The 27,415-nt window shown below is 36.0% G+C and overlaps 7 protein-coding genes across 8 annotated transcripts; 4 read left to right on the forward strand and 3 right to left on the reverse strand.

The window, feature by feature from the left end:
- Positions 1–952: 952 nt before the first annotated feature.
- Positions 953–2,644, forward strand: LOC17896731 (membrane-anchored ubiquitin-fold protein 6). The gene is made up of 3 exons (XM_006304247.2): positions 953–1,551; positions 1,923–2,093; positions 2,296–2,644. The coding sequence occupies exons 1-3, from the start codon at positions 1,419–1,421 to the stop codon at positions 2,349–2,351; spliced, it is 360 nt and encodes a 119-aa protein (XP_006304309.1). The 5' UTR covers positions 953–1,418; the 3' UTR covers positions 2,352–2,644.
- A 241-nt stretch (positions 2,645–2,885) lies between these two features.
- On the reverse strand, positions 2,886–3,581 carry LOC17898509 (E3 ubiquitin-protein ligase RNF181). The gene has a single exon (XM_006306338.2). The coding sequence runs from the start codon at positions 3,579–3,581 to the stop codon at positions 2,886–2,888; it is 696 nt and encodes a 231-aa protein (XP_006306400.2).
- Positions 3,582–4,534: 953 nt separating this feature from the next.
- LOC17899680 (GRIP and coiled-coil domain-containing protein 2) lies at positions 4,535–13,184 on the reverse strand. 2 transcript variants are annotated; one of them, XM_006303070.2, is made up of 10 exons: positions 12,795–13,184; positions 12,025–12,131; positions 11,610–11,810; positions 11,392–11,514; positions 11,118–11,282; positions 6,143–10,903; positions 5,682–5,837; positions 5,392–5,493; positions 5,166–5,308; positions 4,535–5,065 (listed from the first exon to the last, which is right to left on the reverse strand). In XM_006303070.2, exons 2-10 carry the CDS (start codon positions 12,100–12,102, stop codon positions 4,789–4,791), a joined length of 6,006 nt encoding a protein of 2,001 aa, XP_006303132.1. In that variant the 5' UTR covers positions 12,103–12,131; positions 12,795–13,184; the 3' UTR covers positions 4,535–4,788. The 2 variants fall into 2 exon arrangements, with proteins under 2 accessions (XP_006303132.1, XP_023633240.1); XM_023777472.1 differs by lacking the exon at positions 12,795–13,184 and adding an exon at positions 12,646–12,736.
- A 3,127-nt stretch (positions 13,185–16,311) lies between these two features.
- LOC17899677 lies at positions 16,312–16,729 on the forward strand. The gene has a single exon (XM_023776976.1). It carries the CDS (start codon positions 16,455–16,457, stop codon positions 16,671–16,673), a length of 219 nt encoding a protein of 72 aa, XP_023632744.1. The 5' UTR covers positions 16,312–16,454; the 3' UTR covers positions 16,674–16,729.
- Positions 16,730–19,593: 2,864 nt separating this feature from the next.
- On the forward strand, positions 19,594–22,308 carry LOC17899797 (transcription factor TGA3). The gene is made up of 9 exons (XM_006304996.2): positions 19,594–19,787; positions 20,117–20,317; positions 20,407–20,493; positions 20,628–20,687; positions 20,768–20,845; positions 20,930–20,993; positions 21,103–21,374; positions 21,451–21,684; positions 21,885–22,308. Exons 1-9 carry the CDS (start codon positions 19,782–19,784, stop codon positions 22,035–22,037), a joined length of 1,155 nt encoding a protein of 384 aa, XP_006305058.1. The 5' UTR covers positions 19,594–19,781; the 3' UTR covers positions 22,038–22,308.
- A 358-nt stretch (positions 22,309–22,666) lies between these two features.
- LOC111828604 (UPF0725 protein EMB2204) lies at positions 22,667–23,428 on the forward strand. Its single transcript, XM_023776938.1, has 4 exons — positions 22,667–22,709; positions 22,837–22,958; positions 23,053–23,139; positions 23,258–23,428. Exons 1-4 carry the CDS (start codon positions 22,667–22,669, stop codon positions 23,426–23,428), a joined length of 423 nt encoding a protein of 140 aa, XP_023632706.1.
- A 292-nt stretch (positions 23,429–23,720) lies between these two features.
- On the reverse strand, positions 23,721–25,764 carry LOC17896736 (inositol-pentakisphosphate 2-kinase). Its single transcript, XM_006306408.1, has 7 exons — positions 25,660–25,764; positions 25,310–25,516; positions 25,035–25,182; positions 24,824–24,864; positions 24,617–24,727; positions 23,937–24,542; positions 23,721–23,843 (listed from the first exon to the last, which is right to left on the reverse strand). The coding sequence occupies exons 1-7, from the start codon at positions 25,762–25,764 to the stop codon at positions 23,721–23,723; spliced, it is 1,341 nt and encodes a 446-aa protein (XP_006306470.1).
- Between the last annotated feature and the right edge of the window lie 1,651 nt (positions 25,765–27,415).

Below are 27,415 nucleotides of genomic sequence, written 5' to 3' on the forward strand. Positions count from 1 at the left end.
ACAGTCTTCTTTTTCTGAATGCATATATATCTAAATATCACTAGCTAGCCTGTTATTTATTCCAGCTAAAGGCATGAACACTTGTACAGTATATTGGTTTCTTTTAGTGGCATGCACGACCAAAGTTTTCTCCATAATGATACTTGGTTGGCGTTTTAAAGGAAGTTATTTTTATGGGTGAAAATATCAATTTCAACCATCTGAACCAAACTAATTTTGATTTGTAATTTGTAAATACACCTTAGTTTTTACATGTCTAGATCACTAGATGTTCCTTGTCATGTCTATATAATGTTGATCAATGTTTCAAAAGAACCATAACTACGATTGAGTAGAAGAGGATGGTCTTAAACCCATAAAATAATTGCCAATTAGTTAAAAGTAGTTATAGCCTTCTATATAAGTTTGGTGGCTGCCATTTTCTAATTACTCGAGATTGCAACAATATGCTTATGGTCATCCCAAATTCCAGAATTGCCCCTCTAATCATTGGTTACAAATCACATATACTGTACTAAAAATTTGGCATATATGCCCAACCAAACCAACGTATTAAAACAAGAAATATAATGGGTGTTAAGAGTTCAATATCAAAGGAAGTATCAATACCCACTTCATACGAATAATTAAAAAAAGAAATCATTGAAAAATCCACTTGTTCATTTTGATATTGTACAACATGGCCAGAGTCTTTTAGACTAACATCATTAACGCTTATTTTGTTTTTAAAACTATATTATCACCATCAAACAATCTAAGTTTCAAGTCTAATGGACAAATTTTATATATTTTGATTAGTGATTAAGCCCCTTAATAATAATGAAAAAAAGTCAGCTTTATTGAAGATATTAATTTAGGAATATTTAGGGGTAGAAAAGTCAATTGAAGGATTCAGGTAGGATTGATTATAGAAGAAGAAGAAGAAGAGAGAAGAATCTGACTTAACAAAGAAACCAAAATCAAAAATTAAAAAAGTTTCCCAATTTGTGTTATGTGCTGCTCAAAGACAGCCTTTCAACCAAAGTCCAAAGTGTCTCTCTTTTCTTCTTCTTCTTCCTAAATTTCTCTTCTTTATCGAAATTTTTTCATCAGTTTTATAAATTTGGATCTCTTCTTCTTCTTCAGAACGGCTGATCTTTTGTTATAAGCCATCGTTATAGTAAAAAAATATTTAAAAATTTGATTTTTATTTTTCCTTGCTTGCTTGGCGCGTTGGTTTTGTGCATTTTAGCAACTGGGATTTGAAAATCTTCCACGAGAGCTGATTTGGGTTTTTGTTGATTTGCCCTGTTTCTGGGTTTTGTAATTGGGTTGGTGAGCAAATCCTGTAAAGGTGTTCGATGATTTTCCTCAGAGAAGAGTTTTGAGTTTATTCTCTTTTAGAGAGATTATTGTTTGTGGGGGAAATTGAAAAGGACATGGCTGGTGATGAAGATTGTGTAGAACTCAAGTTTAGACTCGCGGATGGTACAGATATAGGTCCGAGCAAGTATGATCAATCCATGACTGTTTCTTCTCTTAAAGAGAAAATCATTTCTCAATGGCCTCAAGGTACTTTATTATTATACTTGTTTTGACTCATTTGATTTGATTGCTTCATGTTTCTTTCTGCCTTTTTCATTTGGGTATGGTGGAACGCTTTCTTGGGCTAGCGCTAGGTGTTGAACTTTAGTTAACTATGAGAATATAAATCTATATAGGTAGTTGTATAGTGTGATAAGGTCTACTTTAGCAACTGATTTTGACTATAACTTGGGAGTATAAGATTGATGTCTCAAAGTTGTATTGTGTCCTGGATTTTCGTTGTTTAAGTTATTTGTTGTTCCTTGGCCTTATTAGGATATGTAGTTGCATTTTACGATCTTCTGTGGTTATGTGCTGTGGTTTCTACTACTTAAGGTTGAGTTTTCACTATCTGGCAGACAAAGAGTATACTCCAAAAACTATAAATGATGTGAAGCTTATCAATGCCGGGAAAATACTGGAGAACAATAGGACTCTTGCGGAATCCAAGCTTCCGGTTGGGGAACTTCCTGGAGTGGTCATCACTATGCATGTTGTTCTTCGCCCTCCTTCGCTAGACAAAAAGACCGGTTATTTTCCTTAACTCAGTATATACTGATTATCACAGTACTAGAAAATATATGTTTTCCCTCAGCTTGCAGTTTTGGTTTTCAAATTCCAATTTCTTCTATGTTTTCTCCCATAGGTTTTGCTGCTAACTACTATTATTTGAGAGATCATGGTCATATTGTCTCACTGTATGAAATTTTTCTGTTTTTTTTTTCTCTTCAGACAAACTGCAGAATGATCCACCAATGAAGAATCGTTGTATGTGCACGATTTTGTAGCTGCAAAGTAAACTGGATCATAGAGAATTATATCCTTCATGGAGCATTGGATGATTGCTCCATGGAACAGCTTCCATAGCTTCAAACAAGCTTTGAGGAGTTCCTTCAGTACAAAATGATTGGTATAGACATGAAAACAAATGATCTTCATTATAGAATTTGGTTCCATGTGTGTGGTTTGTTAATTTATTTTTCATTTTTTTTCTATCAAAAATGGCTCCCACAAAATGTACAACTATTCTTGAAAGATGGTTTTTCTTATAATACTGTTGGAAGTGATTTGTTTTTACTTTTTTCACTAATTTACTCAATCAAAGGTCGATATGTTAGTAAAAGTAGAGAAACAGTACTCTGTTGGTAGAGCAAAAAGACTTCAATTACTTGTGCCAATGAGTGGCATTGATCTAAGAGTTACAAAAGATAGAAAGAACTCCAGAAACATAATGAGCTAAATGAAAAACCAAATTTATTAAAAACTCTACTTTATAAACCCTTAAAAACAATGTATGAGACCAAATTCTAAGTACTAAAAGCTCATATATTGTCACATGGTAGCTTGAAACGGCACAATGGACAAACATTACTTTTGGCAAACCACTCGAGGATACAGCCATCGTCAAACTCGTGTCCACAGGGTAAGGTCACGACGCTTTCTCCCATTTTAAACTCATCAAAACATATAGTGCATATGTCGGAGCTGGACGTCTTCGTGTATACTTTCCTTGACAAAGACTCAACCGCAAACTTACATGCCGGTCTACACTGGATATCAATGGTTCTGTCATCAGATGAGTCTCCGAATAGCCAAGGTTCTTCTAGTGATTCCGTATACTGGAAATACAGCGCAATCGCATACACTTCAATCGGGATAGGAGGATTGAACTTGAAAGTTATATAAAATGAAAAAGCACAATCTCGATAGATGTTGATGAAGGAAAATATGATACCAACGACAAGTTCGTTGAGTTGATCAATCCCATAATCAACCTGAAAGTGAGTTAAACGTTCATCTTCCTTTAAGCAGTTCAGCTGTTCCCATCTATACCTCGCTAAGCTATCCAAGATGTCTTTGGCAGGCAAGGAGAAAGACAGCACTGTCTGACAATCTCTTATAGGTTCTTCCGACATTAGGATACTTGCATAGACTTTGATTCTTCCGGCGTCTTCAGGTTTAGGGTTGGGGTCGATCTCATGGTTGAAGGATACTTTGTCATCAACTAAATGATCCATTATAAAGATGTGCTTTTAGAGTTTGTGGCAACTTTTGTCTTCTGTAAATGCACTTTTCAATAAACATATATGAACTCTTGTAGTTAGAATGAGATTTGAGATTTATTTTTAATTACTGTTTGACTTTTTCTAATAATGAACTGTTGAGATTTTACGATATTCTAGGATTTTTTTTTCTTTAGTTTATAGTATGGATATTTACTATGAGTTTGTTTGTATATTCCAAATTTATCAAATATTAATTTATCAGTAACAAAATACGTTTTAGCTCAAATATATATTTTCTTGTTAGATTCAAAGTTTGATTCTCTTTTTTTTTTTTTTTTTTTTTTTGTGCCAATAATGAACTCATGAAAAAGCATACATAGTAAGATATCGCTTGATTCGGATAGAATTATATCGCTCTGGTTCGGACTAAGTCATATATGGTTCACGTTTGTATATTTTCCTATTTTGAGACACTGATACTACTATCTCAGAAGAATAAAATTATGTAGATGAACAATCTCTTCACATTTCTTCCACTGCTAGGTGAACAAGATAGATATACCTTGAGATATCCAAGTCTCTTCCATGCCTGTTTATTCTACTGCTAAATTGCCGTTTAGTAGTATTGACACCAATAACCTGACAAGTGAAAACTTTCTTCAATATGGTTTCCCGTTTCCTTGTGTTGAGGAACTGGTTGCTGAGAGCACTGTGTAGCCGAGAGCTGCCTCTGAAGCACAGAAGCTGACTTGTCCCCTAATCTGTGGCCACAAGAGTATGATTAGCAAAATATTAGTTAACACTTAACAGGCGGGTCTAAGAGTTAATTACAAAGAACGTCATAGTTATAAAAATAAAAAAGAAGAGGAAACTATGATGTTCCCTGTGTAAATGAACCAATCTGTTTGGTAAGGCTTTTAAGACCAGATCGTAAGACTAATCTGTTTGGATAGATGTCATTGCTCTGGTTTTATATAATATACAATATCTTCAACAACAGGAAAATAACAGAAGGTTTACTGGTAATGAAGGAAGACATGCCACTATATCTGTGTAGAATATTGGGTTTCTATACAATACAGAGAAGACACATCACTTTGATAACCCCTTATCTTGACTAAAGAACAATTAATATTAAACTATCTATAACTCGAGACCACTGTTACGACTTATTCAACATTTCTTGGAACTTATATACATAGTAAGTAACATCTGTGCACTAATGTTCACCAAGAGTTGCTGATGGGGAACGGTTCAAGAGCATAGCCTTCTTTGATGCCCTAACGTTCTTCAGAGTCATCATGAGCTTTTGTCTCTCTCCTTCAACCTCTGCAAACTTGAGGCTTAGCTGGGAATAACGGTCATGCATTTCCCTAAGCTCAGTCTCCATAGACGAATACCGGCCTTTGGTCTCCAGCATTTCTTCAATTAGATTGTTTATGTCTCTGAAACTCTGGAAAATAGCTTCCTCATCTGTGTGTTGCTTCAAGAAAGAGCTGCAATTTCAGGCAAAAATGAATAAGTTTAACGTCTCGTATAGTTCTACCCATTCCTGCAGAATCTTTCATATAAATAACAGAATTCAGAGTGACGTACCTCTGGAAATGGATGGTTGATTTTTTCTTTCCACGCAATGCCTCAGCAAGTTCTATTTCCAGTGCAAGAACTCTTTCCAATGCGTTTCCGCAACTGAAGTTCTCATGAGATAGAGGGAAGATACTCTGAAGTTCTTCCTTTGCCTGTTGGAAAGATGATCATAAGACTTCTGAACACTCATGCTTCAATATATTACAATCTCTAAAAGGTAAATAATCATCCGCACCTGACGCAATTGTATCAGCTCATGTTCCAAACCCGGAAATCTGGCGTCTGAATCATTGTCATCTTGAGGTTGAAGTAGATTTTCATTCTTCATCCGTTCTAGCTGTAACGAAGACAAAAAAAATCCAGTGACACTAGGCACAAAACATAAATTCGCTCTGTAGATACTGAACCAACAGGTAGACATTGTGATATAAAATTGCCATCCAATCCAATCAAAGTCAGATATTAACACCTCCAGTTCTTTTAAATCCACTCATTAGAAATTGTAACGGACAACACAAATATTACCTCATCGTTTAAGTGATCCATGCTAGACCTTAAAGTCTCTGCCCTGAAATTATTATTGATCATAGCAAGGCTTTCTTCACTTTTTTCCAGCGACATTGCTTCTCCGGAAGGTAATTGGTCTCCGTTTCCATTTACACTGCTCAACTGAATAGCCCCCTGATAAACAATAAACATACATTAAAAGATAAATATAATAACTAATAAGCATGATGAGTAACTAACTATAGCACCTTCTTTCTCGTTGAGTCACAAAAAACAATATGCTTAACAGATAACTAGGTAAATAAAATCAAAATACGTAGTAGTCTAGTCCTTACCAGCTTGATAAACTAGTTACACATAACAGTCATAAAGAAGATGGAAGAGAACTAATTTTTACATACAGTCTATGATACCATGTTTATGAAGAAATCTAACTTCCACATAAATGCTAATCTAAATAAGATCTAACAGACAGTTACCTGAATGTTTGACCTGGGACTGATGGTACCCACTGTGGGAACAAGACAAGCACCATCTCTTTGCTCATGGTTCACCAAGTCGCCTGACGACACTGCAAATATACTTTTGTCAGCCAACTCTGATACACGATCATCCATGCTCAATCTATCATGGTCTCCCCTTTCAGTATTTTTGTGAGAGCTGCGACATTGTACTAGTTCTCTCAATGATTCTAGTTCTTTGGACAGTTTCAAGTTTTCCTCTTTGCATTGCTGCAGAAGAGCTTCAAGGCTCTGTTTTTCTTCTTTGCAGCACTCAAGACTTAATAATGAACAATCCAGCTCAGCCTTCATCATGTCATAATCCGTCATTTTCTCACGTTTATCGTGGATGACAGATTGTCGATCAGCCTCCAATTCCAATATTTTATCTCCCAGCTCTTTAGTTCTCTTTAAATGGCTGGATTCTGCCTTTTTCCTTGCTTCGTTCTCATCAATGGCATCTTGTAATTTCATCAGAATCTCCTCACCATGCTTTTTGGACATGGTCAGTTGATATTGAAGTTCCTGCAGCTTGGTTTCATACTGTTCTTTGATGAAAATGATTCTCAATGACTCCTGCTGTGGGGTTAGCGGGGCTTTATAGTCGGCCTTTTCACGGGCACGATTGCATTCAGCTTCAGCATTGTCCTTAAGCTCTTTCAAATGATTGGACAAGCTTTTGAACTCCTCTGTTTTCAAAATCTGCTCAGAGAGCTTCAGCGTGAGATCACTGCACCTATTTTTCAGTGTTTCAAGCTCACTGGCACCTTTTACACACATCCCAGTTAGTTTATCTTTTAGTATCTCAACAGTAATTTCCGCCTCAGCCTTTAACACCGTCAAATTTTCTATTTCTTCTTCATGCCCAACCAACAAAGATTTCAATTGCTCAACCTCATGAGCACATAAGCTTCTTTCAAGGGAACTTCTTTCTGCATTCTTATCCCTAGTTGCGTACTGTTTAAGTTCAACTGACATTTCATCATTTCTATCAGCAAGAGCTCTACTTGCAGCCATGGAAGACTCTAGTTCAGACTTTAAGACTTCAAGACTAATCAATAACTGACTGTTTTCTTCCATATACCGTGTTTTGTTGACTAGACAGTGGTTAAGGGCAGATTCCACATCACTGTACTTCTTCTGAAACTCAAGGTGGCTCTTAGAGCAGTAACTAAGTTGTTCTGCAAGGTCACTGATACATATATCAGACTGGATCTTTGTAAAAGTAAGCTGAACATCAGCAGCCATTAGACATTGAAACAGTTCTTCAATAAAAGAAGACTCTCGATGAGCATTTCTAACATACTCCAAACGTTGACAAGACTTTTCAGATTCCAACTCAGCTACCATCTTCTCCAAAAGTTCCACTTGAGATTTTTGCAAATCGAAGTTCTTCAACAATAAATGCTTTTCATCTAACTCAGCGGCGAGTTCTTCAACTTTGCTGTCTAAGTTGTTTCTCAAATTTCTCTCAACTTTCAGTTCTGATTTTGCGGAGTCAAGATCTGCCAACAACTTTATATTAGCATCCATATGCTGGGATCCTACATTACGAGAGTCATTGAACGCAGTCAGTACCTCAAAATGTTCCTTGTGGAGCTTGTCAGCATAAGTTTCCCATTCAGTTCTTGTGAAAACAAGCTGGATATCTGCTGCTAATGAAGATTCCATTATTTCAAGTAACTGAGATTCCAAATCGGAAATATATGATGAATCACGATTCAAGCTTCTCAGAGATGTTTCATATCTTGTCAGAGAAAGAATGTGAGTTGCCTTCTCCACCTCCAGATCGGAAACAATTTGCTTAAGCCGGACCAACTCAGAGCTTTGCTCATCAAAGCTCATCAATTTGGAAATTTTTGCGTTCAACTCAGATGTAATATCTTGCAACTTAATTTCTAGTTCCTGCCTCAAGTTTCTTTCAAGTCCCAACTCGTGGTCAAATGTTGATTTTAGATTTTCAAGCTCACGCACAAGACGCAACGTTTCCTGAGATTTATCCTGAAGAGAAACCAGAACACATTTTTTTTCCTCAGCCAGTTCTTCCACAAGCAGCTTGGTTCTTCCATGTTCAATAGCTACAGAGCTTAATTCACTAATCTCTTGACCAAGTCCCTCGTTCTTGGCCACAAGTAGATGCATTTCATTCTCAAAATAGTCAAGACGAGAAAGAAAGTCCATGTGATGGCTCTCATAATTGTGTTCAGCTTCAGTAAAAACCTTCATTTTTTCCATGATAGACTCAGTTTCCAACTGAAGTCTCTGGAGGAGGGCAGTGGAAGCTTCTAGTTTAGTAACTAGACATTGTACATCATTCTCATGCTTCTGCTTGAGCTCCATAACATCAGACTCAGCAGCCCGTAAATATGACTCTGTCTTGGATTTTTCTTTCATCAGATCTTTATTCTCTGATATAAGTACGACACATTGTTCACATATCTTACACAGGAATTTATCAAGCTGTTCTGTTAAATCATGGGACTCCAAATCAAGATCCACTCCATCTTCCCACAGGGGCAACAAAACAAGTTTTTCATTGTAGCAGCCTAATGTGTTTATCAACTTTTCCTTCAGACTACTAAATTTCTGCTGTAGATTTCCATTTTCTGTAACCAGATCATCAAATTTACCTCTCACAGAATCAAATTCAGCCTGCACAGTAGCAAGCCTTGTCTGAAAATGTTTTTTTTCCAGCGCTTCTTTCTCCATAAGCTCTGCAAGCTCGTTTTTCTCACAAATGCATGTCTCATAACTAGTCTTCCAATTCTTGGACTGCAACACTACAGATTCAAGTTCATCGATCTTTTGCAGAACGATAATGTTCTCCTGAGTAATATTCTGCAAATTTGCTTCTAAAAGTTGATTCTGCATAGCTACAGCATTCCATTGGGCAATGCATGTGGTTTTCTCTTCCTCCAAGGAGCAAACCTCGTCCAAAGTAATATCCAGCCTCTGCTTCAACATTTCCTTGGCCTCTGTTGAAAGCTCCAGCTGCCATCCTAGTTCATCAATTTTCGCTTTCATGATCCTTATGTCAACACTTGCTTCAATAAAAGTTTCCCGTATAATGTTCGAGAATACTTCCAGATATAAGTTCCTCGAGTGCATCTCATAGAGTTCTTCTTCAACCTTTTGATATAAGCTTTCTTGCACATGAAGAGATCTCTTCAAATCTTCTAGAAGAACATCACCTTTTATGGGGCGTTCCTTCATCCCCTTTTTCTCATTCTGAAACTGTGGGAGTTTTACATCACGAGCGTCCTGTTTCTCAGGCTTTGAATCATCTGTTAAATGAATGCATTCGTGTACGCTTTGTGGAGGGTCTGGAAAAGCTTGCTTAATGAGGTTCTCATTGGTCTCAAACATAGATACAACCTGGGATGAAAGCAATTCGAGATCCTTCTGCAAATGGTTGACAGCAATAGAATAATTTAAGCGGGCCCTTTTAAGTGCTGCCTCTGTAGCCATAGCTCGTTTTTCCAGTTCTTCATTCAAAGAATCTAAAGTTTTCTTCTCCGCAGAAAATCTTAGGGTTTGCTCATTCATATCTTGGCGCAATGTTTCCATCTCAGCCTTAGCGCCAGAGATACTATAGACGCACGTGGAATGTTCGGTCCTTAGATTCTGTAGCTCTACTAGCAACTGCCTTTGAGTTTCCTCAAGCTCCTGGACCAGAGATTCATAATAGCATTCCATCTGATCCATTTTCTTGGTAAGGCTATCACGTTCAGCTTTAGACTCGTCCAGCCCTCGTACAAGCTCGACTATCTTATCTCTCATGGCACTAACAGAATCTGCTGAATTGGGTTCACGAGAAGTAAGATCAGGCATACCAAGATATTGAAGTGGATCAAGTTCAGGTTGATAAATATCAGTGTCTAACTCAGAACCGGATACAAAATGCTCTGCTTTTGGCACGCCTCTCTCTTTCTTATCGGTCGTGATGATTTTGTCAGATGGTATTGTGCTGAAGTGAGATATAGGCTGGCCAATCTGCCTTTTAAAATCCTGTAGAACTCCAACCAGAGACTCAACGTCTGAGTGGAACAATCTTAAGTCTCTGTCATGGTAGCCATAGCTAACTTTGTTTTGAATTTCTCGTACACTATCCTCTACAACTAAAAGTCCCTGCAGCCATCTTAGTTGTAGACTATGTGAAACGCTATCTTGGTCTTTGCTATTATATAGAACGTGTAATTTGACGTTACGTAAGCGCTCCATCTCTTCTTTTAACTTTGAGCACTCTGATTTCAGCACAGATACTTCTCTGACCAAATGATCCCCAGAACCAATCTCTGATATAAGTATTTGAGAAAAATCTTGTGCTTTGGAACCTATATCATCTGCATGGCACTGTAGCGAACTCACTTCAATCTTAATCTCATTAATGGATGATTCCATGTCTTCCAAAAAACCTTTAAGCTTATTGTTGTCTTCTATTGCATTGCCCAAATCACTATTCTTACCAAGATAGTCTGGACCCCAGCCATGATGCCACTCACGACCGTGTTTCTCATTCTGCGGGCTCTGAGCAAGTCCACTCAGATCTCCAGATACCACGCTTTTGAGGCTATCAATTTCATTTGTACTGGATATATCGTGTTTCTCAGCACTTAGGCTCCCTGATGTGTTTGAAGAGACATCAAATCCCAATCCTGAATCAAGGTCATGTGGCCCCACAGTTTCATCCACTAAAGAATTACCTCGGAACTTTTCTTTGAAACTCCCTCTTATATTTGTCTGCAAAAAGATATTTAACAATATAAGTTGTGTCAACACCCTCACACCAAGATTAGTTTGAAAGTTGTTCTATGAAAAGGTGAGCATGAGACTACATAGTTCATACAAATCAGCATATTGTACAATGATGGATCCACGAAGGGCAATGTAAATTTTGGGGTGAAAACCTGAAAGGTCACATTCATGAAGATTTTATCGGAAAAGACGACCAAACCTTATCAACATGACAAAGAGTCTCATCAGAAGGTGAAATCCTGCCACGAGAAGATTCGTCAGGACTGCTATGGTCAGGGGTCGCAGATGGTCCCCTCTCACTGAGTTCTCTCTGCTGCTCGAACTCTCTGAAACCAGTTTTTGAAGTTAAAAGCTGTATAGTGACCTGAAAGCAAAAACAAAATGTTGAGAAACCAATTTATGAGCTTAAGAAGGAAGTCTATTTCTTTATTGAACGCGAGAAAACAGAGAATAGATGCCAAATGGTCCCATACATGTAAGATAGCTCCTGAATCACAACCTTGCAAGGGCAATGCCACAGCAAAAGGTTTTAAGGCATCAGCATATTCAGCAAGGTTGATCATAGCCTCTCCAAGGATACTAGATCTAGAAGTACCCTGATCTCATAAGAATGCAAAGGGAAGAATAAATTAACTCCGATATAAGAAGTCAGGAAAAAAAGAGAAAAGATAGGAATAAAATAGAATGATACCATAGCCACAACAATCTTATAAAGCTTTTCATCATACTGCTTGGTCCTTGTATCCTGAAGCAGCCTTGTAGTTTCATAGATGGGATCCCCCCACTTGCAAGTTCCATTTCTCACAAGCGCTTTTGTTGTCTTTGCTGTAGCTTTTACAGAGTCAGCGGGAATGAAAGATATGAATAGTTTGTCCCATCCCGCTTGTGGAACCTTATTAAATAATAAACAAAGCACCCATCAGATCACTGTGCACACTGAGCAAACACACACCATCAACATCTTGTATAACTACTCAGAGATACTTCACATCAACAGCATAAGAACACAAGCAAACACAAAGGAGTTACATTTCAAGCTTGATGATATTATCTGAGTAAATAATTTAAAGAGTTATTCTTGAGAGGTTATTAGTTATTTGACTTACATGGGTAGCGTGAAACTGCAATCGAAAGACCACTTTGACTTTGGCTTTCTCCAGCTTCCATTTCGCCAGTCTCGACATTACTCAAATAAAAATCAAAACAGTCTCACCTGTAAGCAAACCACATTTGAAAACAAATTCAATTTTCGTTTCCGTGATCATCATCATATATCTATTAATCTATATGTTCCAGTAACAGCCCTTAATCCTAGCAAGAACAAATAACTACATAGAACATTTTATAACAAGGAACAAAACAAAGAGATCAGAAGACTGAAACCAAACAGAGCAAGCTGAGATCTAAGTCACTCAGCTGTTCAAAGATTCCAGATGCTAATTCCACTAATTCACACAAACTTTAAAATGATCCCTCAGTTCCGACATAAAGCAAAGAGATTTCTGAAAAAATAAAATGGCTAAACGGAAGCAAACTCAAAAAGTAGACAGTTGCTAGTAACCCTCAGATCCAATCTCACCCCCAAAGAATAACCCAATTGTAAAGACCTCAAATTGAGTAAGAGATCCCGATTCAAGTGACAATGCTAATCCAAGCTACCGAAAAGTTCCACTATCTAACACATTCTCCAGATTTAGTAGGTAAAAGAGAAGAAACCCAAAAATTACCAAGTGAAGCAAAGTCGTGAATTCTTAAATTTTAGCTGAAACACAAAAAAAAATAGCAAGAAGAAACAAAACAAAACTAGAAAAAAAAAAAAGGCTTTGATTGATTGGGTAAAAGGCATTAATGGGAAGGAGATGAAATGGATCATTACCTAGTTAACGGATCTGAATGAATGGGTACTTATGTCGGAAGCAAGCAATAACGCTGAGACCAATGAAGAAGAATCTCTCTCTTTCTCTCTCTCCCACTCACTTCTTCTTCTTCTTCTTCTTCTCCAGGCTTTTCCCACTCACTGAATCTCCCCAATACTGATAATAATAATAATAAAATAAGAAGCAGGTGAATTTCAAAATTGGGGTAAGCTAAAAAAAAAAAGGATTACAACAGCATTGATCGGATCTAGAGATTGTGGGAAATGGAGATTGGAGTAAGAATTAGGGATTTGGAGGGAGGGAGAGAGGTTAGGTTAGGTTAGGTTTTGATTATTGTTGTGTATTAATTTTTTTCAAGTGTTGGGTGATTTGGTGAAATATCACAAAGGAGATGAGAGGAGAAGAAGAGTACAGTGCTAACTACTATTACTACACTAGGGGGTTTAAGAAGTATTAGACAAGGCTTAATTACTTACAGAACAGAGACATCCCGCCAAAGTCTATTTTTATTATCATCCTTAATTTCCTTTTCTTCATTTTTTGTTATATGGTCCATTTTTTTCTGATAGAAGTAATTATGAAGTTTTATTTATTATGTCGGGGTGTATTTATTTGTTGGATCCTTTGGAGGTGTGTGACCAATCCGAATTTTTTTTACATAAAATCTGATTAATGATCAAACAAATGTGTATAGAATAATACTAATACTTACTATATAATAACCACATTACAATTAAATAAAAGCTTACTAGTACAAAGTTAAATGATGTCAATGGTAAAGATCGTAAGATGTACTTCACAACATTTGTTATGACTTTTAGACTCTTATTAAACTTTGTTTTACTTTTGTTACATAAGTACGGAACATAATTTGCTGAAAATTTTATCCAAATATCATGAAGTTTTCGAGGTTTAATACCCTTACTTCGATTTGTAAAAACTATCACTTATGTTTAAGAAGACATCATAAAAACGCATTCATATAGTAGGGTAATTAATGTATCAAACACACAAAAATCTGTGTAGTAGTGAGTAAACAGGTGGTGGTTAATGGCTTTAAAGCACAATTACTGATGTAGTTATTGAATTGTCCACCCAAAACAAGTTGTTAAAGAAAAACATATAATTAAGTATGATCTTCTGATTTTAAAATCCCTAACATACATTTTTGTTAAAAGAAAAAGAAAAAAAGGAATGATAACAGTGAGTAGGAGTGGTGTGCAAAAGGGTGGCCCCAAAAAAAGAAGAGATGGAGATGGAAGGGGGGGGCACGTGGTGAGAGGGTTCTCAAGCGAGCGAGCGGTCCCTTTATCTCCCCGGTCACAGCTCAGCTATCTCCGCTTTTACCACGTGAACGTGTGTGTGATCGCCCTACGTGGCCACGACTTGGCGTTTGATCCAATGACGACGACATTTAGTCATTTAACAGTACAGGTTGATGACGCCTGGTTCTCTAATTTGCATGCAAGTGTTTTGGGCCAAAGGCCCTTACTTAAAAAGGTTGTTTCTATATTTTCATTTTTACAGTGGCTACATTGAGATTTCAGATTATAGCTAGATTAATCGTTACAAAAAAAAATGAAATATGAGAACACAGACTGTACTAAGTGGTAGTATACCCCTTTAAGTTTGACTTAAACACACACTTTAAGTTTTTCAACAGTATGGCCAATAGTTTTTTTTTTTATGATGATATAGTGAAATGGTAAAGCATTAAAAGAATATTTTCTTCTAAATAGTTTGGTTAATGCTTTTGATAATGTTTACTAGTAGTGTACATGTATGGGACCAAAAAAACGTCAAATAAAAAAAGAATTCTTGAGAAAATTCTAGGAATCGAAAGAAGAAGCGCATTATCGTTTGTTTTCTTTTTCTGATTTTCTAATGTACTCATAAAGTAATGTGTAATGGTGATCGATGGATATATAAAACTTTCTCCCAAAAATATCTGATCAAATCTTATTGGTAGTTTATATGATACCGACCCACTCGTACCTATATTGCCACTTCGGCAGTGGGGTTACATAATATAGATGCTTCTTCGTCTAGTCGTCTTTTGCTAAACGGTTTAACTATTATTTGACAAACACAATACTATGTATTATATAGATTATAGAGGTCTCATTTGGTCTGTCCAGGGGACATAATTTGACAATAGATAAATTCAATTATGTTAATCAATTTCAAAACATTATATTTCAATTGAAGCTGTTGAAGTATCATTTTTGGCTATTCCTCTAGGAGCTGTTAGGTTGTTTTGTTTTCTTTCGTGTGGTTGCACCTCTAATACGAGTCATTAACTCAGTGGACATATATATTAAAAATTAAGCTAAGTATCTAACTAATTAATTAAGTTTAGTGTTTAGTGTTCCTTCGAAAGAACTTTATATAGTTAACGAACAGAAGCCACGACACGGTCTATGTTCATTTGTTTCATTAAGACGTTCCTTGTAATATAATAATAACTCGTAAACTATAAAGAGTGCATCGATGCTTAATGCTTTCGTCTTTGTGACGTTTAATAAATCCATATACATTATACGTCTCTCTATATTATACAAATAATTATAACCTAAATACGTCTACTTTTTTGTAATATAATTAGTACTAAGTGGATGTAATCATATCCGGATCTATCTTAGATTTGCATCAACTCAAATTTTCATTTGTTTATTATCTAACCATCGTTTCAAGGTCCTAGTGTAACGAGGAATTGTCGTATCTGTCGCCTGTCAATTCTTTTACTGTCGATTACGATAAAAAGGTAAAACACCATTTGTTTTGTGTGATGACTGATGACTATACAAAACATGATATTTTGTTGCCGAATGATCAGTCTTATCATCGCTCAAACTTTGAAATTATCATTACACGTTGAGTCATCATCTATATTTTTAAAAAAATTGAGTGTCTAGCCATTATTTGCGTCGACCTACGGCTTTAGACAGTCCAATTATCAATAAAGTACTAACTTGTATACATTGATTTGCCTATTAAGCATTCTTCATTTTAAAGATTAATCATCTCATTTGAGTAGAGTAATAGTCGTTTAGTTTAAAACTAAACTAGCGATTGATATATCTTTTGATTTAATGAAACACTTTTTTCTAAATATTGTTTGGATTTTGGAATATGATCATACATTATTTGCTATAGCATGGGAGTTTGTTGTCCCTGCGGCCAATGTGCCCTCTGCTCTTATATATTTGTGCTCACTTATATCTTCCATTGTAGTATGAACAACTTTGTAAAACTATGTGTATGCTTCAATAACAGCGTAAACCAAACTGTTTTGCATTCTATCTGACGTACGATATAGACACTTGAAACTCAAAAAAAGCAACAATAACATCTGTTTTTGCAAAATTTATAATTAGATTCCCACTATTTTGCGTACGTATAACATAGCTGTCAGCAAAATGTTATGTATAAATAAGTGGGAAACAGAGAAAATAAATCCAACTATATAAAAAGGACCCACTGATATATCTCTATATATTCATCACAACCCATCCCACCTTAAATTCCAAAACATCAACACTAACCTTTCACCTAATTCTTTCTTTTACGTTTATCAACTCTCTTTTGTCTCTAGTTGCATCATCTTTTCACATATTACCACTATAGTTTTATATAATTTTCTTGTGAACTTTTCCAACATGTCGCTAGACGGATCGGGACTAGGAGGGATGGCTATGGCGGAGGCTTACACGGCGAGGAAGTTCCACAGAGAGAACATGAAGAGTATTACCACAAACGCGGTTACAACCGCCGGTGGAATCGAAGAGAACGGTGGAGGTTCCGGCCGGTGGTTCTTTGGGAAGCTGAGCACCAAGAAAAACTCTGCTAAAGTTTGTGATCTTATGATTACTGAATAATATATATATCAATCAATTTAAATAAGGAATAAAAAGTTCGAATTTTCCGTTTGTTAGTTTTAGTTTTTTGCTTTCTTGTTTGATTGAGTCTATCGTGTGATTTTCTTGTGAACTTCTTTTTTTTTTTTTTTTTTTTTGGAGGTTTTATAAAAGCTATAAGAGTTTCTATAATCATGCAGCTCGTTCCTGATTTTTTAGTGTTATATATATATATATATATATATATATATATATATATATATATACTCAAATACCATTTCTTAAAGGAAATTTTGATAATCTTCCAAATAATTTGAGAGTTAACAAAAAGTTCCAGACGTATTTCGTAGTTAGCCAAGAAAAAAATTAAAATATCTAACGATTATATCATCAGGAGGAGTTGCTTTTTCAAACAAAATAAGACTAGGAACAAAATACATATATTTTTTTTTGGTGTTGGAAACAAAATACATATGAACAAGGAAAATAAAGGGTTGGAGTTGCAGTGTATGCAAATTAGTTCTCAGACCAGCATCTCTCTTTACCGTGTCAAATACATATATGGTTACGTAATTACCTGTATTAAGTATAGATAACTATAGTATCTAATCTATCTATATGGTAACATCAGAATTTTAAAAGCCATATGTGGGGGCAAAACAATTTTATTTTAAAACATCGGATTAGTTAGATAACTAAAAGAAAAGAACAAAGTAAGCGATTAATTAAAGCGTATATATCACTAAAGCAGAATATTAAGTACTTGAACTTTTTTATCAAGTGGATAATATATATCGTATATGAAAATATTTTTGAAAAATCTAATTCTATAACATAAATAATCGTGTTGGTGTAGTGCTTTAACACCCGTAATAGTGGTGGACTGTTGGATTGCCATAATATGCAAATTGTTCGTTCGTACGAGCATTTCAAAGGTTTTTTAAAAACATGCAAATTTAAGAAGAATCGATTTCAAATTAATGGATGTTTTTATCTTATTGAATGTTTCCTTTTGACTTATCTTATTGGATGTTCAAATCAGCACAAAACACTTTTGTACAGTTATTATCCTGTAAGTGATCTTAGTTCTTGAACATGTACAAAAAGTTCATGGAAATATTCCATCAGAAAAGTAACAGTATCGCCAAAAAAAAATAAAAAAAAATAACAGTTATCTTCTTAGTTATATCAAGAGTAAATGTAATCATTTACATAACATTTATATACGATGAACGAATAACAAAGACATACTAATTAATTAAGTGGTACTAGTACATATCTTTATTTAAAGATTAGATGCCATCAACAATTTCTAACGCTGTTATAAAGTATTATTGTCGCCTTATATCAAATATTTGAAGTCACACTTAGCTTAGAAAGCAATAAAACTAAGTCAACTTCAGTTTGAACGTACGTCATTAATCTGTGAATGAAGTATTTGAAACGAGTGAAATTACAAGACACCGTACCTAATAGATTCGCCAAGAATAATGAAATCTATAAATGTTATTAGGGTTAATTAAGTTAACGACAGTCATGCGTGCACCAGACACAACAGCAACCAGTAGTAAATAAAATTATAGTGATGACCTATGAGTGGTGACGAGACAACGGGAAGCTAGGAGACGAGGAATCTTGCTTTTCTCACGTGCACTTGCTAGGTGAGAATATTCAACAAGTCTTACGGGCTTTTTAAGAGGTAAGCCCAACAAATTTGCTCCACTGTGTTTTGTAATCACTAATCAGTTATTAGTGCAAACTGCAAACACACACTCATCGAAATTATGAAACAAATGTATTTTAGCTTGATTTGTAAGGAAACGTCATGTCAGAAGCACTAAGTAGAGATTTATTTAAGGAAAAAAAATTATTCTAGAAGAAACAGATTCAATCAGTTTTGATAATTTTCCATTGTTGCAAATGTCACTGATCAATACGTTTTTCTAAATCATATTATAAAGATAGATAAACTATAATATATGAATATGAATCTTTATTAAAGCCAAACCAAAAAGCCCCCACTTAATTCACGTATTTGTCTCTGTCGTAACACAGGTTTTATTTAGACAAGTGGTGCCAAACTAACTAAAGAATCGAATAGTTTTATAAGACAAAAGGAGAAAGACTTAAAGAAAGATAATCGTATTTTAGAGCACTAAAGTCCCCAATTATTTCTCACTAAGCCAAGGAGGAGGTACTTAAGTTAAAAAAGATGCCACTGCATACCACTGAGACCCTCCAAAATAAAGCATACAAATTGAGATGTAAAGTATTTAATCTTTGCACTCTTGATGTGTCCCATAAAATGCGACCTAATTTATAGGAAAAAGTTACTCAATTTGGAATAACAAAACAATTAACATTTATAAATTACTAAAGAACATAGATATATTAATAATGTGAGTAGCTACACGTTATTAAAATCGTTATTATAGTAACAAGTAGATACATATTCATTCGAAAAAGTTGTGGGTTTAGATCTGAATCATAAGTTTTGATTAATATTTTTTTAAAAAAAACTTTAAATCATAACGAATCATATACTGATAAGTCATAAAATTAAAAGATTCAGATTCTATATGTTAGACGAAACGATACAAATAAAGTAGTGAAAAGGCTGCCGGAATATTCCCAATAGCAAAGTTGATGTGTCGGCCGACGATGAGATGAGAATCCAGGTCATCAAAACACGCGTACGTTAGAACTCAGAGCACAGAGGCGCACGGTAAGGTCAACTTTTTTTTTTGGCGTATAGGAAAAAGACTTCAACTTTTTCTTCTCTCTCTTACGATTTGTTTTTTCTCCCGGTGTGCTTTTGTCGTTTCGTCGTTCGTTTACTCCAACTTGCTTTATTATTTCTCTACTACTACGCCTCGCTCATGGACTAATCAAAGCAAACAAAAAATAAAAAGGTAATAGATAAAAAGAAAAAAATAAATATCTCTGCTTTTTTTTTTTTTTTCTCTTTCAATGATGGGTACGCTTCACCTCTAAGTTTTGACCAAAGAAAGTTTCTTCATTTCTCTTCTCTTCTCTCTTGTGGTCACCGTTTCATTGGGATATACCAGAGAATGCTAAGATTCACTCTTCATCTCTCGACTTCGTCATGAGTTTCTTCTCTGCTTGTCAATGGAGGTTGGTTTTTGTTTATGATGTTTATTTCATTGCTTTGAGATTTTTACAATTTCCAATTTTGGTTTTTTACTTGTTGCAACTTTCTAATTTTGATGGGTATTGCTCTATTTGGCTATGTTTACTTCAAAAGGCTCGTTTTTTTTAGAGTTGCGTCTTAAAGTTTCAACCTTTATTATTATAGCTAAAAAACTATAACTACTGTAGAAACTGATGAAGAAGAACTTGTACTGAGCAGTGTAATTTTTTAGAGAGATCGAGTAAAAGCTGAGATAGAGACTCTGTTTCTTGAATTCAATAAGCTTGAGCTTGTAATGGTTTGATGTACACAGATGATGAGCTCTTCTTCTTCTTCTACTCAAGTCGTATCATTCAGAGACATGGGGATGTATGAACCATTTCAACAGTTATCTGGTTGGGAGAATCCTTTCAAAGATGTCAACAATATTGATAACAACAATCAGAACAACAATCAGAGTTCTTCAACCACACTTGAGGTTGATGCTAGACCAGAACCAGATGATAACAATAGAGTGAGATATTCTTTATTCCTAATTCATGCTTTAGACTGATTTATAAGTGTTGTTTGTTTGGTAATTGATGGTTGATTTATTATGTGCAGGCCAATTATGCTTCTTTGTATAATAACTCTGTTGAAGCAGAACCTTCTAGTAATAATGATCAAGACGAAGACCGGATCAATGATAAGGTAGACTTCAGCATTTTAAGGCTAGTTATACCTTTTGTTTCGAAGACCTCATAAACTCGTCATTGTCCATTTTAATCTTTAGAGGAAGAGACACGGCGTGATGACATGAATTGTTGTTCCTTCTGTATGCACAGATGAAACGGCGTTTGGCTCAGAATCGAGAAGCTGCTCGCAAAAGCCGTTTGAGAAAGAAGGTAAGAAAGGTCCCTTGGTGGGGTTTCTTGTGGTAATGATAAAAAGGAATGCTTATGCGAAGTTACGTCTGTGCCTGTAGGCCCATGTCCAACAGTTAGAAGAAAGCCGGTTGAAGTTGTCACAGCTCGAGCAGGAACTTGTAAGAGCAAGGCAACAGGTCAGCCCAATCTTGTTTCTTTCTTCTGTGTTTATCAAACTATATCTGACTCATACTAACTTAGTGAATTTGGTTTGTTTTCAGGGATTATGCGTTCGCAATTCATCAGACACTAGTTATCTAGGACCAGCTGGGAACATGAACTCAGGTTAGTGTTTATATCAGTAAATAAACATATGTTAGCATTGCAGCCATCGCTTAATCTCTTAATCCTCAGTATCTTAAAGAAATGATGATCTCAATGAAACCGTATTCAGGGATTGCTGCATTTGAGATGGAATACACACACTGGCTCGAAGAGCAAAACAAGAGAGTTAGTGAGATTCGAACAGCGCTTCAAGCTCATATAAGTGACATTGAGCTTAAAATGCTGGTTGATACTTGCTTGAACCACTACGCAAATCTCTTCCGCATGAAAGCTGATGCTGCAAAGGCTGATGTGTTCTTCTTGATGTCGGGAATGTGGCGAACTTCAACTGAACGCTTCTTCCAATGGATTGGAGGTTTCCGTCCATCCGAACTGTTGAATGTAAACAAATTTCTCACCTTTACACGTTATAGTCTTCACTCTTGAGAAGAAAATCTCAACGCTTATTGTTGTCTAGGTTGTGATGCCATACATTGAGCCCTTAACCGATCAACAAATCTTGGCGGTGCGTAACCTCCAACAATCATCTCAGCAAGCAGAGGAGGCTCTCTCTCAAGGCTTAGATAAACTTCAGCAGGGTTTGGTCGAAAGCATAGCAGTTCAGATAAAAGTTGTTGAGTCTGCGAATCACAGTGCTCAAATGGCTTCGGCCATGGATAATCTTCAAGCATTGGAGACTTTTGTGAACCAGGTAACGTGCTCATACTCGTCGTATAGTTATTTAGCTAAAAATGTGTTTGATATGTGCTTTTGCAGTCTCCATGATTTTTATTCTTATATCCGAAATCTTTCATTTTCATTCTGCAAAAACCAAAAAAGCTTGTCTCTTTTCTGTCTGTACAAATTGACAATGCACTGAAAACATATATTAAGCTCTCTTTACTGGAACAGGCGGATCATCTAAGGCAGCAGACTCTGCAACAAATGAGTAAGATCTTGACAACAAGACAGTCAGCTCGAGGCTTGCTCGCTCTAGGAGAGTACTTCCACAGGCTTCGTGCTCTTAGTTCTCTTTGGGCAGCTCGTCCACGAGAACACACTTAACAAGTTAGGAGAGAGACAAAGGGAAGAGAAAGAAGCCAAGGAAGAGTCTTCAACCTTGGATGATGTTAGCTAGGAACTTGTTTATCTCTCATAAAAGTGTTTGGGAATGTATGCTCCATTAGAGCATCACCTTCCTCATTGAAGTTTTTGGTTTACAGAAAACGAATAAGGTGTAAATTTGGGTGGAAACATTTGATAAATAAGGCTCCTTCATATTTGTAAAATATAACAGGGTTTGCAGTCTTCTTATATGAGAATTTGTTTCCCAGTCCAACATCTAATTATATGTATTTGTGAGAGATTTGAATACAATACACAGGTGATGCGTTAATGGTAGACCCAACTGATTTTGAAACCAGTTTTACTTATGGCAAAACAAAGAAAGCTCGTGTCTTTTTGTATTATAACTCTCTGTTTCACAAAAGGAATCTCTCACTCTCTCTATTTGACAGGCTGTTTGTGTAGTTTTATTCTGTTGAAACCGTAGCAAGTAAAGGGAGTCTTATTACATATGAATACAGTAGGAAACTGTTACGAAGCCCTAGCTAAAGAAAATAGAAATACTCCAAAACACTTATGGTTCTTTTTTGACTTGTCTGAAACGAACCGAAACAAAAGATATCCAATTAATGGAACCAAACCGCAATAGTTTTGGTTTCTTCAATAAGATTTGTATATAAAGGTTTCATATCCAAGCTATTCGAAACCCGAAAGAACTGCTAAAGGCTGTCACAAAATCAAAAAAACTTGTTGATTAACTTTGCGGTTTCATATACATTTGCTGATTAACTTTGCATAGTGACCACCAAGGAGCCTTTCCTTCGTCCTCATAGCCAACCAGTGTGTGATTGTTTTATCAGTGATGAGTTGCCTGATTGGCCGTCAGAGATTGATTTCAATGATAGAAAACGTTTTCACCTGGTAATAACTAAAGACACTCACTCACTAGTTCCCTTGTGGTTTTGCTTTTTTTTGCCTAGTAACAAATTATATGTTTTATTGACAAACTTTGCAGGTGAAGGAATCAGAGTTGCGAGACAACGATTGGATTCGTCTGTATTTGGAACTTGCTCTTGTTTTTCACAATAGGAGACTTACAAATGTTAGATTTTTTTCTCTCCTTTCTTTCATTTGTTTTGCATATCAATGAAAAATGCTTGCGGCACTCGCTACTGGTAAGTAATAATTTGATTCACACAGACATGGTTTTGTTTCTGCAGCATCAGTTGGAGATTGTGCAAGTGGCGATTGAAACTACTGAAGATGTGGAGCCGCGTAACTCCGAAAAGACTGTAGTTGTCTACATAAAAGACTTTGCCAAGGCTCAGATTGGTGAGCCGTATGAAGATGTGTTTGGTTTTGTCTTCTTGGACCATATAGACAATAACTAGTAGCCATTGTGTAGATTAATAGCTATTGTGTAGTTTAATCAGTGGTTACTATTATATAGTTTCCATCTGCACAGCCGCGGTATCTTACTTCCTCTCGCATCAATCAAAAGGAAGTTTGGTTTTTTCTTTTTTTTTTCCAAAATTATTATGCATTGTTATCATAGGAAATCAAAATTAGTTTATCAGGGAATAGAAGAGAACGAGACCAATCATGAGGAAATGGCTACAAAGACAATGTCTTAAATAAGTAGCCCATTTGTTACCTTCTTCTAAGCTTGTAGTTCTAGAAGCATCAAGGTTGATGATTTCCTTTCTTCTTCAGCATCTCTAGGTATGTGTTCATGATCTTCTTGTCTAATTTGTAATAGACTTCCATTTTCTTCAAAGGTCTCATATCAAGATCAATGAAATGTACCTGTCAACAACATAGACCTCAGTATATGAGAGAAATAATTCAATACAAGCAAAGCTTGAGTATATAGAGGTTAAACAAAAAAAATACATGTACCTTGTACTCAAACTCTTGCTTTGTTGATTCAAGATGCAGATTACTGTGTGAAGATGATCTTGATAACCCAACTTCTGTTGATCTAAAACTTATCATTACACTACAATCCTTTGCAGTGGCAGATATTAGAAAATCCTTCAAAATATTCACTTTTTCATCCAGTGGAATCGAATGCATGGAACTATATTGATTTGATGGTTTACTGATCTTCTCCAACTCTCTGCACACTTTACATGGCTGGTCAATCAAGTCATAGTACAGGTGAATCACTCCCTCGATGTTATATTTATCGAGCTTTTGGACATCTAGAAGTTGATCTAGAACTCCGGATGAGTAAACAGATTCTGCTACTAGCTCTATGAAACGATCTGCACGTAAGCCATCATCGATCTTGATGATATCTTTGAGCATATGCTCAAACGCTAGTTCAACTTTTGAGGTTGTTTTGCATATGCCACCACCTAAGCCTCCAAACACCAAAGATCCATTCAAGAACACGCGGAAATTGTTCTGAGGTGTCGTGTAGAGTGCTTTTATTGCTCTGTGTATTCTATCTTTTGATCCAGAGAAAAGGTCCAAGGGATCATACTCACTGATTTCTGTGATCTGCAATACATGGCTATAAGGTGTTAGCTTCGACGTTGGATAGTGATTTCTGAGGGATGTAGTAGAATTAGTACCTCGTTTTCTTTAAACTTCAGAGACTGGTGCATTTCAAAACGAGTTACACTCTTCTTAATAACATTTTCTTCTGCTATGAAACTTGAAGATGGAAGAAATCCACATTTGGGCTACTTCCATCAGAGAGCAAACATATATCAGCCCAAATTTAGCACTCAATGGCTAGCCAACAAATAAAAAAAGAACAAGATAATGATCATGAACACCTTTATTTCAACACTTAAGCATGGTTTATCCTCAACATGACCTGAAAGCAGAGGAGATCATTAACGCTGTGACATGTTATATATAAACCAAAAACCATAGCTTAAATCCAAGAGCCAATCTACAAGCTCACATCATAGTTTACTTGCAAGTCAAACAAAACAATGAAAGAGAGAGCCTCATGAATGGTCAAATAAACAAAAATCGATTTACCGTGGGCGAATAGTGTCAAATCATCCATAAGAAGCACGGAACTCCGGTTAGTATCCACACTGGCTGCATTAGCTCGCCAAGAAGGACGTTGAGATGATATAATACTGTCAACATATTCAAGAAACTCCTTTGCTACAAGAAGACGTATCTGCAAAGTTGCAACAATTACACATGTAAATACTCAAATCATCATCCTTTAAAACATCCCTAGTGCAACTTCCAGTTTCTTGTAGCCTTAATAACGAGTATAACATTCATGACAAGAAGAAACATACTCCAGGATTGACATGTTTATGACCAAACAAAGGTCTCATGACATGTTTGACAAACAAATACTCCTCAATCTCCTTGTTCTGGCATGATACAAGATCCTTGATGTCTCCCCAAATAAGCTTTTCATGAGTGGTAAGACCATTTTCACTTTTGTCTCCATTTATATTTCCATCCTTTGGCATTTTCTGTATCCTCAATATCTTTCCCAACTTCACATATAACACAAACGGACACACAAAAAAACAAAAGGATAGAATCAATGATAACTATTATTTCCCTATAACAAAACTAAGACATTAAGGCAAAACAATCATGTTTTGGTTTGAGAAACAGATTGAAATAGGATACTAACGAAAGTAGGAGAAGATCCAGTGTAAGCGAGAACCAAATTAACAGCTCCTTCGCCTCTATATGACCAATCAACTGCATCCTTTGGTTCCAAAACAATCTCCTCCATCTGAAAATCGAAACACCAAACACAGATAAACGAAAACGTGTTTTACATTAAAAAATAATAATAATGGAAAACGTATATTTTGAGCAATGATCTAATCGTAAACAAAGGTATGCATGCACCTTTGATTTGCTGAAAACAATGTAGCCGAGCCGACTTAAAAAAAACGATTAAGGTGCTGTTCGTTTCTTCATCCAGCAGATTCATCTAGGTGGAGATGAAAACTGATGTTCGTTTAAGCCAATTTTTCGGAACAGTTAGATGGTGCAGTTAAATGAGTTTTATAAAACTCATCCAAAAAAGGCTGAAAATTCGGCTGAGCCGAGACGGAGCAGCTGGCTTGAGCCGGTTCAGCCAATATCGCAAAAACCCTAAAATACCCTTGTATAATTAATCATATTGCCTTTTCTTCTTCTAGCCTCCAGAGAACAACAACGAAGAATAGGGTTTTCCTTAGACTCTCTCCTCTTTCAAGCTCTCGCCGGATCAAGCTCTCGTCGGAGCAATCTCTCGCGGCGCCGGATCAATCCCTCACCGGATCGATCTCTTACCGGAGTATAGGTTTACAAACCCCCTTCTCTCTCTCTCTCCATCCCTATCTCTCTGTCTCTCTTGCTTTCTCTCTTTATCTCTCTGGTTTCTCTCGCTCCCTCTCTTTATCTTGCAGTAAGAAGAAGGATTTGTTCTTGGGTTTACTCTAAAATGGTTATTTTGAAGTAAAAAGTTGTAGATATTAGTTGGTTTTGATTCATTTGAAAACGAGATTAGAAAACTAGTTTAGAACTAGTCTCAAGCTTCTCTCCGTTGTTATGTTTGATTCATTTTTGATTCATTTGAAAACTAGTCTCAAGCTTCTCTCTGTTGTTATGTTTATGTCAAAATGTGAAACAATGTTGTATTTAAGTCTTGTGATGATGATGGTTTGTGATTACTCGTATGCTTGTGATGATTATGTTACTCGTATATGCTTGTGATGATGGCTTGCTGGTCATGTCCTTGTGTTTTTGGCTAGTTTCTGCTTCATGTTTATAGCTTCTGTTTTGATGTCTCTGAATCTTATGCATGAATATCACTTTTTCATGGTTGTTGATGTGTTTGCTCGATCTTTTTGTGGAATCTAGGGTTGTTCTTATGGCTTGTTAATGTAGTGTATCTAGTGTTACTAGCTATATGATTTGTGTTGTGTGTTTTCTTAGATTCTTTTACCCGTTTACATACCCATTTACACTTGAGCTACTACTTTGACCTTGTAGCCTGCCACAATAAAGATGCTTAATATTTAGAAATTCAGCAGTGGAATCGTTTCTTTTTGCTCTTTGTTATATTATACAGCGGCATCCATCCAGAAGTGGTTATCTAGGACCTCATCGCAGAACTAGATATCATTTAGATCAGTTCAACAGAGGAGGACCACCGACAAACAGTCGGGAACTGTTTAACCGTAAGCATTCCGGTCTGAGATCAATAATTGAGCGGACGTTTGGTGTCTGGAAAGCCAAATGGAGAATTCTTGATAGGAAGCATCCTAAGTACAAGTTGAAGAAATGGATTAAGATTGTGACAGCAACAATGGCTCTCCATAATTTTATCAGAGATTCACAAGAGGAAGACAGAGATTTTGTTCACTGGGAAGTGGTGGAATCCTATGAACAAC

This window comes from Capsella rubella, unplaced genomic scaffold (assembly GCF_000375325.1).
Source record: "Capsella rubella cultivar Monte Gargano unplaced genomic scaffold, Caprub1_0 scaffold_1, whole genome shotgun sequence".
NCBI classification, from domain to species: domain Eukaryota; kingdom Viridiplantae; phylum Streptophyta; class Magnoliopsida; order Brassicales; family Brassicaceae; genus Capsella; species Capsella rubella.

Coding starts and splice junctions, on each gene's coding strand:
- LOC17896731 (XM_006304247.2), top strand. CDS start 1,419: ATGGCTGGTGATGAAGATTGTGTAGAACTCAAGTTTAGACTCGCGGAT. Junction 1,552..1,922: donor CATTTCTCAATGGCCTCAAG/GTACTTTATTAT, acceptor ACTATCTGGCAG/ACAAAGAGTATACTCCAAAA. Junction 2,094..2,295: donor TTCGCTAGACAAAAAGACCG/GTTATTTTCCTT, acceptor TTTTCTCTTCAG/ACAAACTGCAGAATGATCCA.
- LOC17896736 (XM_006306408.1), bottom strand. CDS start 25,764: ATGGAGGAGATTGTTTTGGAACCAAAGGATGCAGTTGATTGGTCATAT. Junction 25,517..25,659: donor CTGGATCTTCTCCTACTTTC/GTTAGTATCCTA, acceptor TTATATGTGAAG/TTGGGAAAGATATTGAGGAT. Junction 25,183..25,309: donor ATAAACATGTCAATCCTGGA/GTATGTTTCTTC, acceptor GCAACTTTGCAG/ATACGTCTTCTTGTAGCAAA.
- LOC17899797 (XM_006304996.2), top strand. Junction 20,688..20,767: donor AAAGCCGTTTGAGAAAGAAG/GTAAGAAAGGTC, acceptor CTGTGCCTGTAG/GCCCATGTCCAACAGTTAGA. Junction 20,994..21,102: donor AGCTGGGAACATGAACTCAG/GTTAGTGTTTAT, acceptor AACCGTATTCAG/GGATTGCTGCATTTGAGATG.
- LOC17898509 (XM_006306338.2), bottom strand. CDS start 3,581: ATGGATCATTTAGTTGATGACAAAGTATCCTTCAACCATGAGATCGAC.
- LOC111828604 (XM_023776938.1), top strand. CDS start 22,667: ATGGAACCAAACCGCAATAGTTTTGGTTTCTTCAATAAGATTT. Junction 22,710..22,836: donor TGGTTTCTTCAATAAGATTT/GTATATAAAGGT, acceptor AACTTTGCATAG/TGACCACCAAGGAGCCTTTC. Junction 22,959..23,052: donor ATAGAAAACGTTTTCACCTG/GTAATAACTAAA, acceptor CAAACTTTGCAG/GTGAAGGAATCAGAGTTGCG.
- LOC17899677 (XM_023776976.1), top strand. CDS start 16,455: ATGTCGCTAGACGGATCGGGACTAGGAGGGATGGCTATGGCGGAGGCT.
- LOC17899680 (XM_006303070.2), bottom strand. CDS start 12,102: ATGTCGAGACTGGCGAAATGGAAGCTGGAGAAAGCCAAAGTCAAAGTG. Junction 10,904..11,117: donor CTCTTTGTCATGTTGATAAG/GTTTGGTCGTCT, acceptor ATCTTTTTGCAG/ACAAATATAAGAGGGAGTTT. Junction 5,494..5,681: donor TGGATCACTTAAACGATGAG/GTAATATTTGTG, acceptor TCTTCGTTACAG/CTAGAACGGATGAAGAATGA.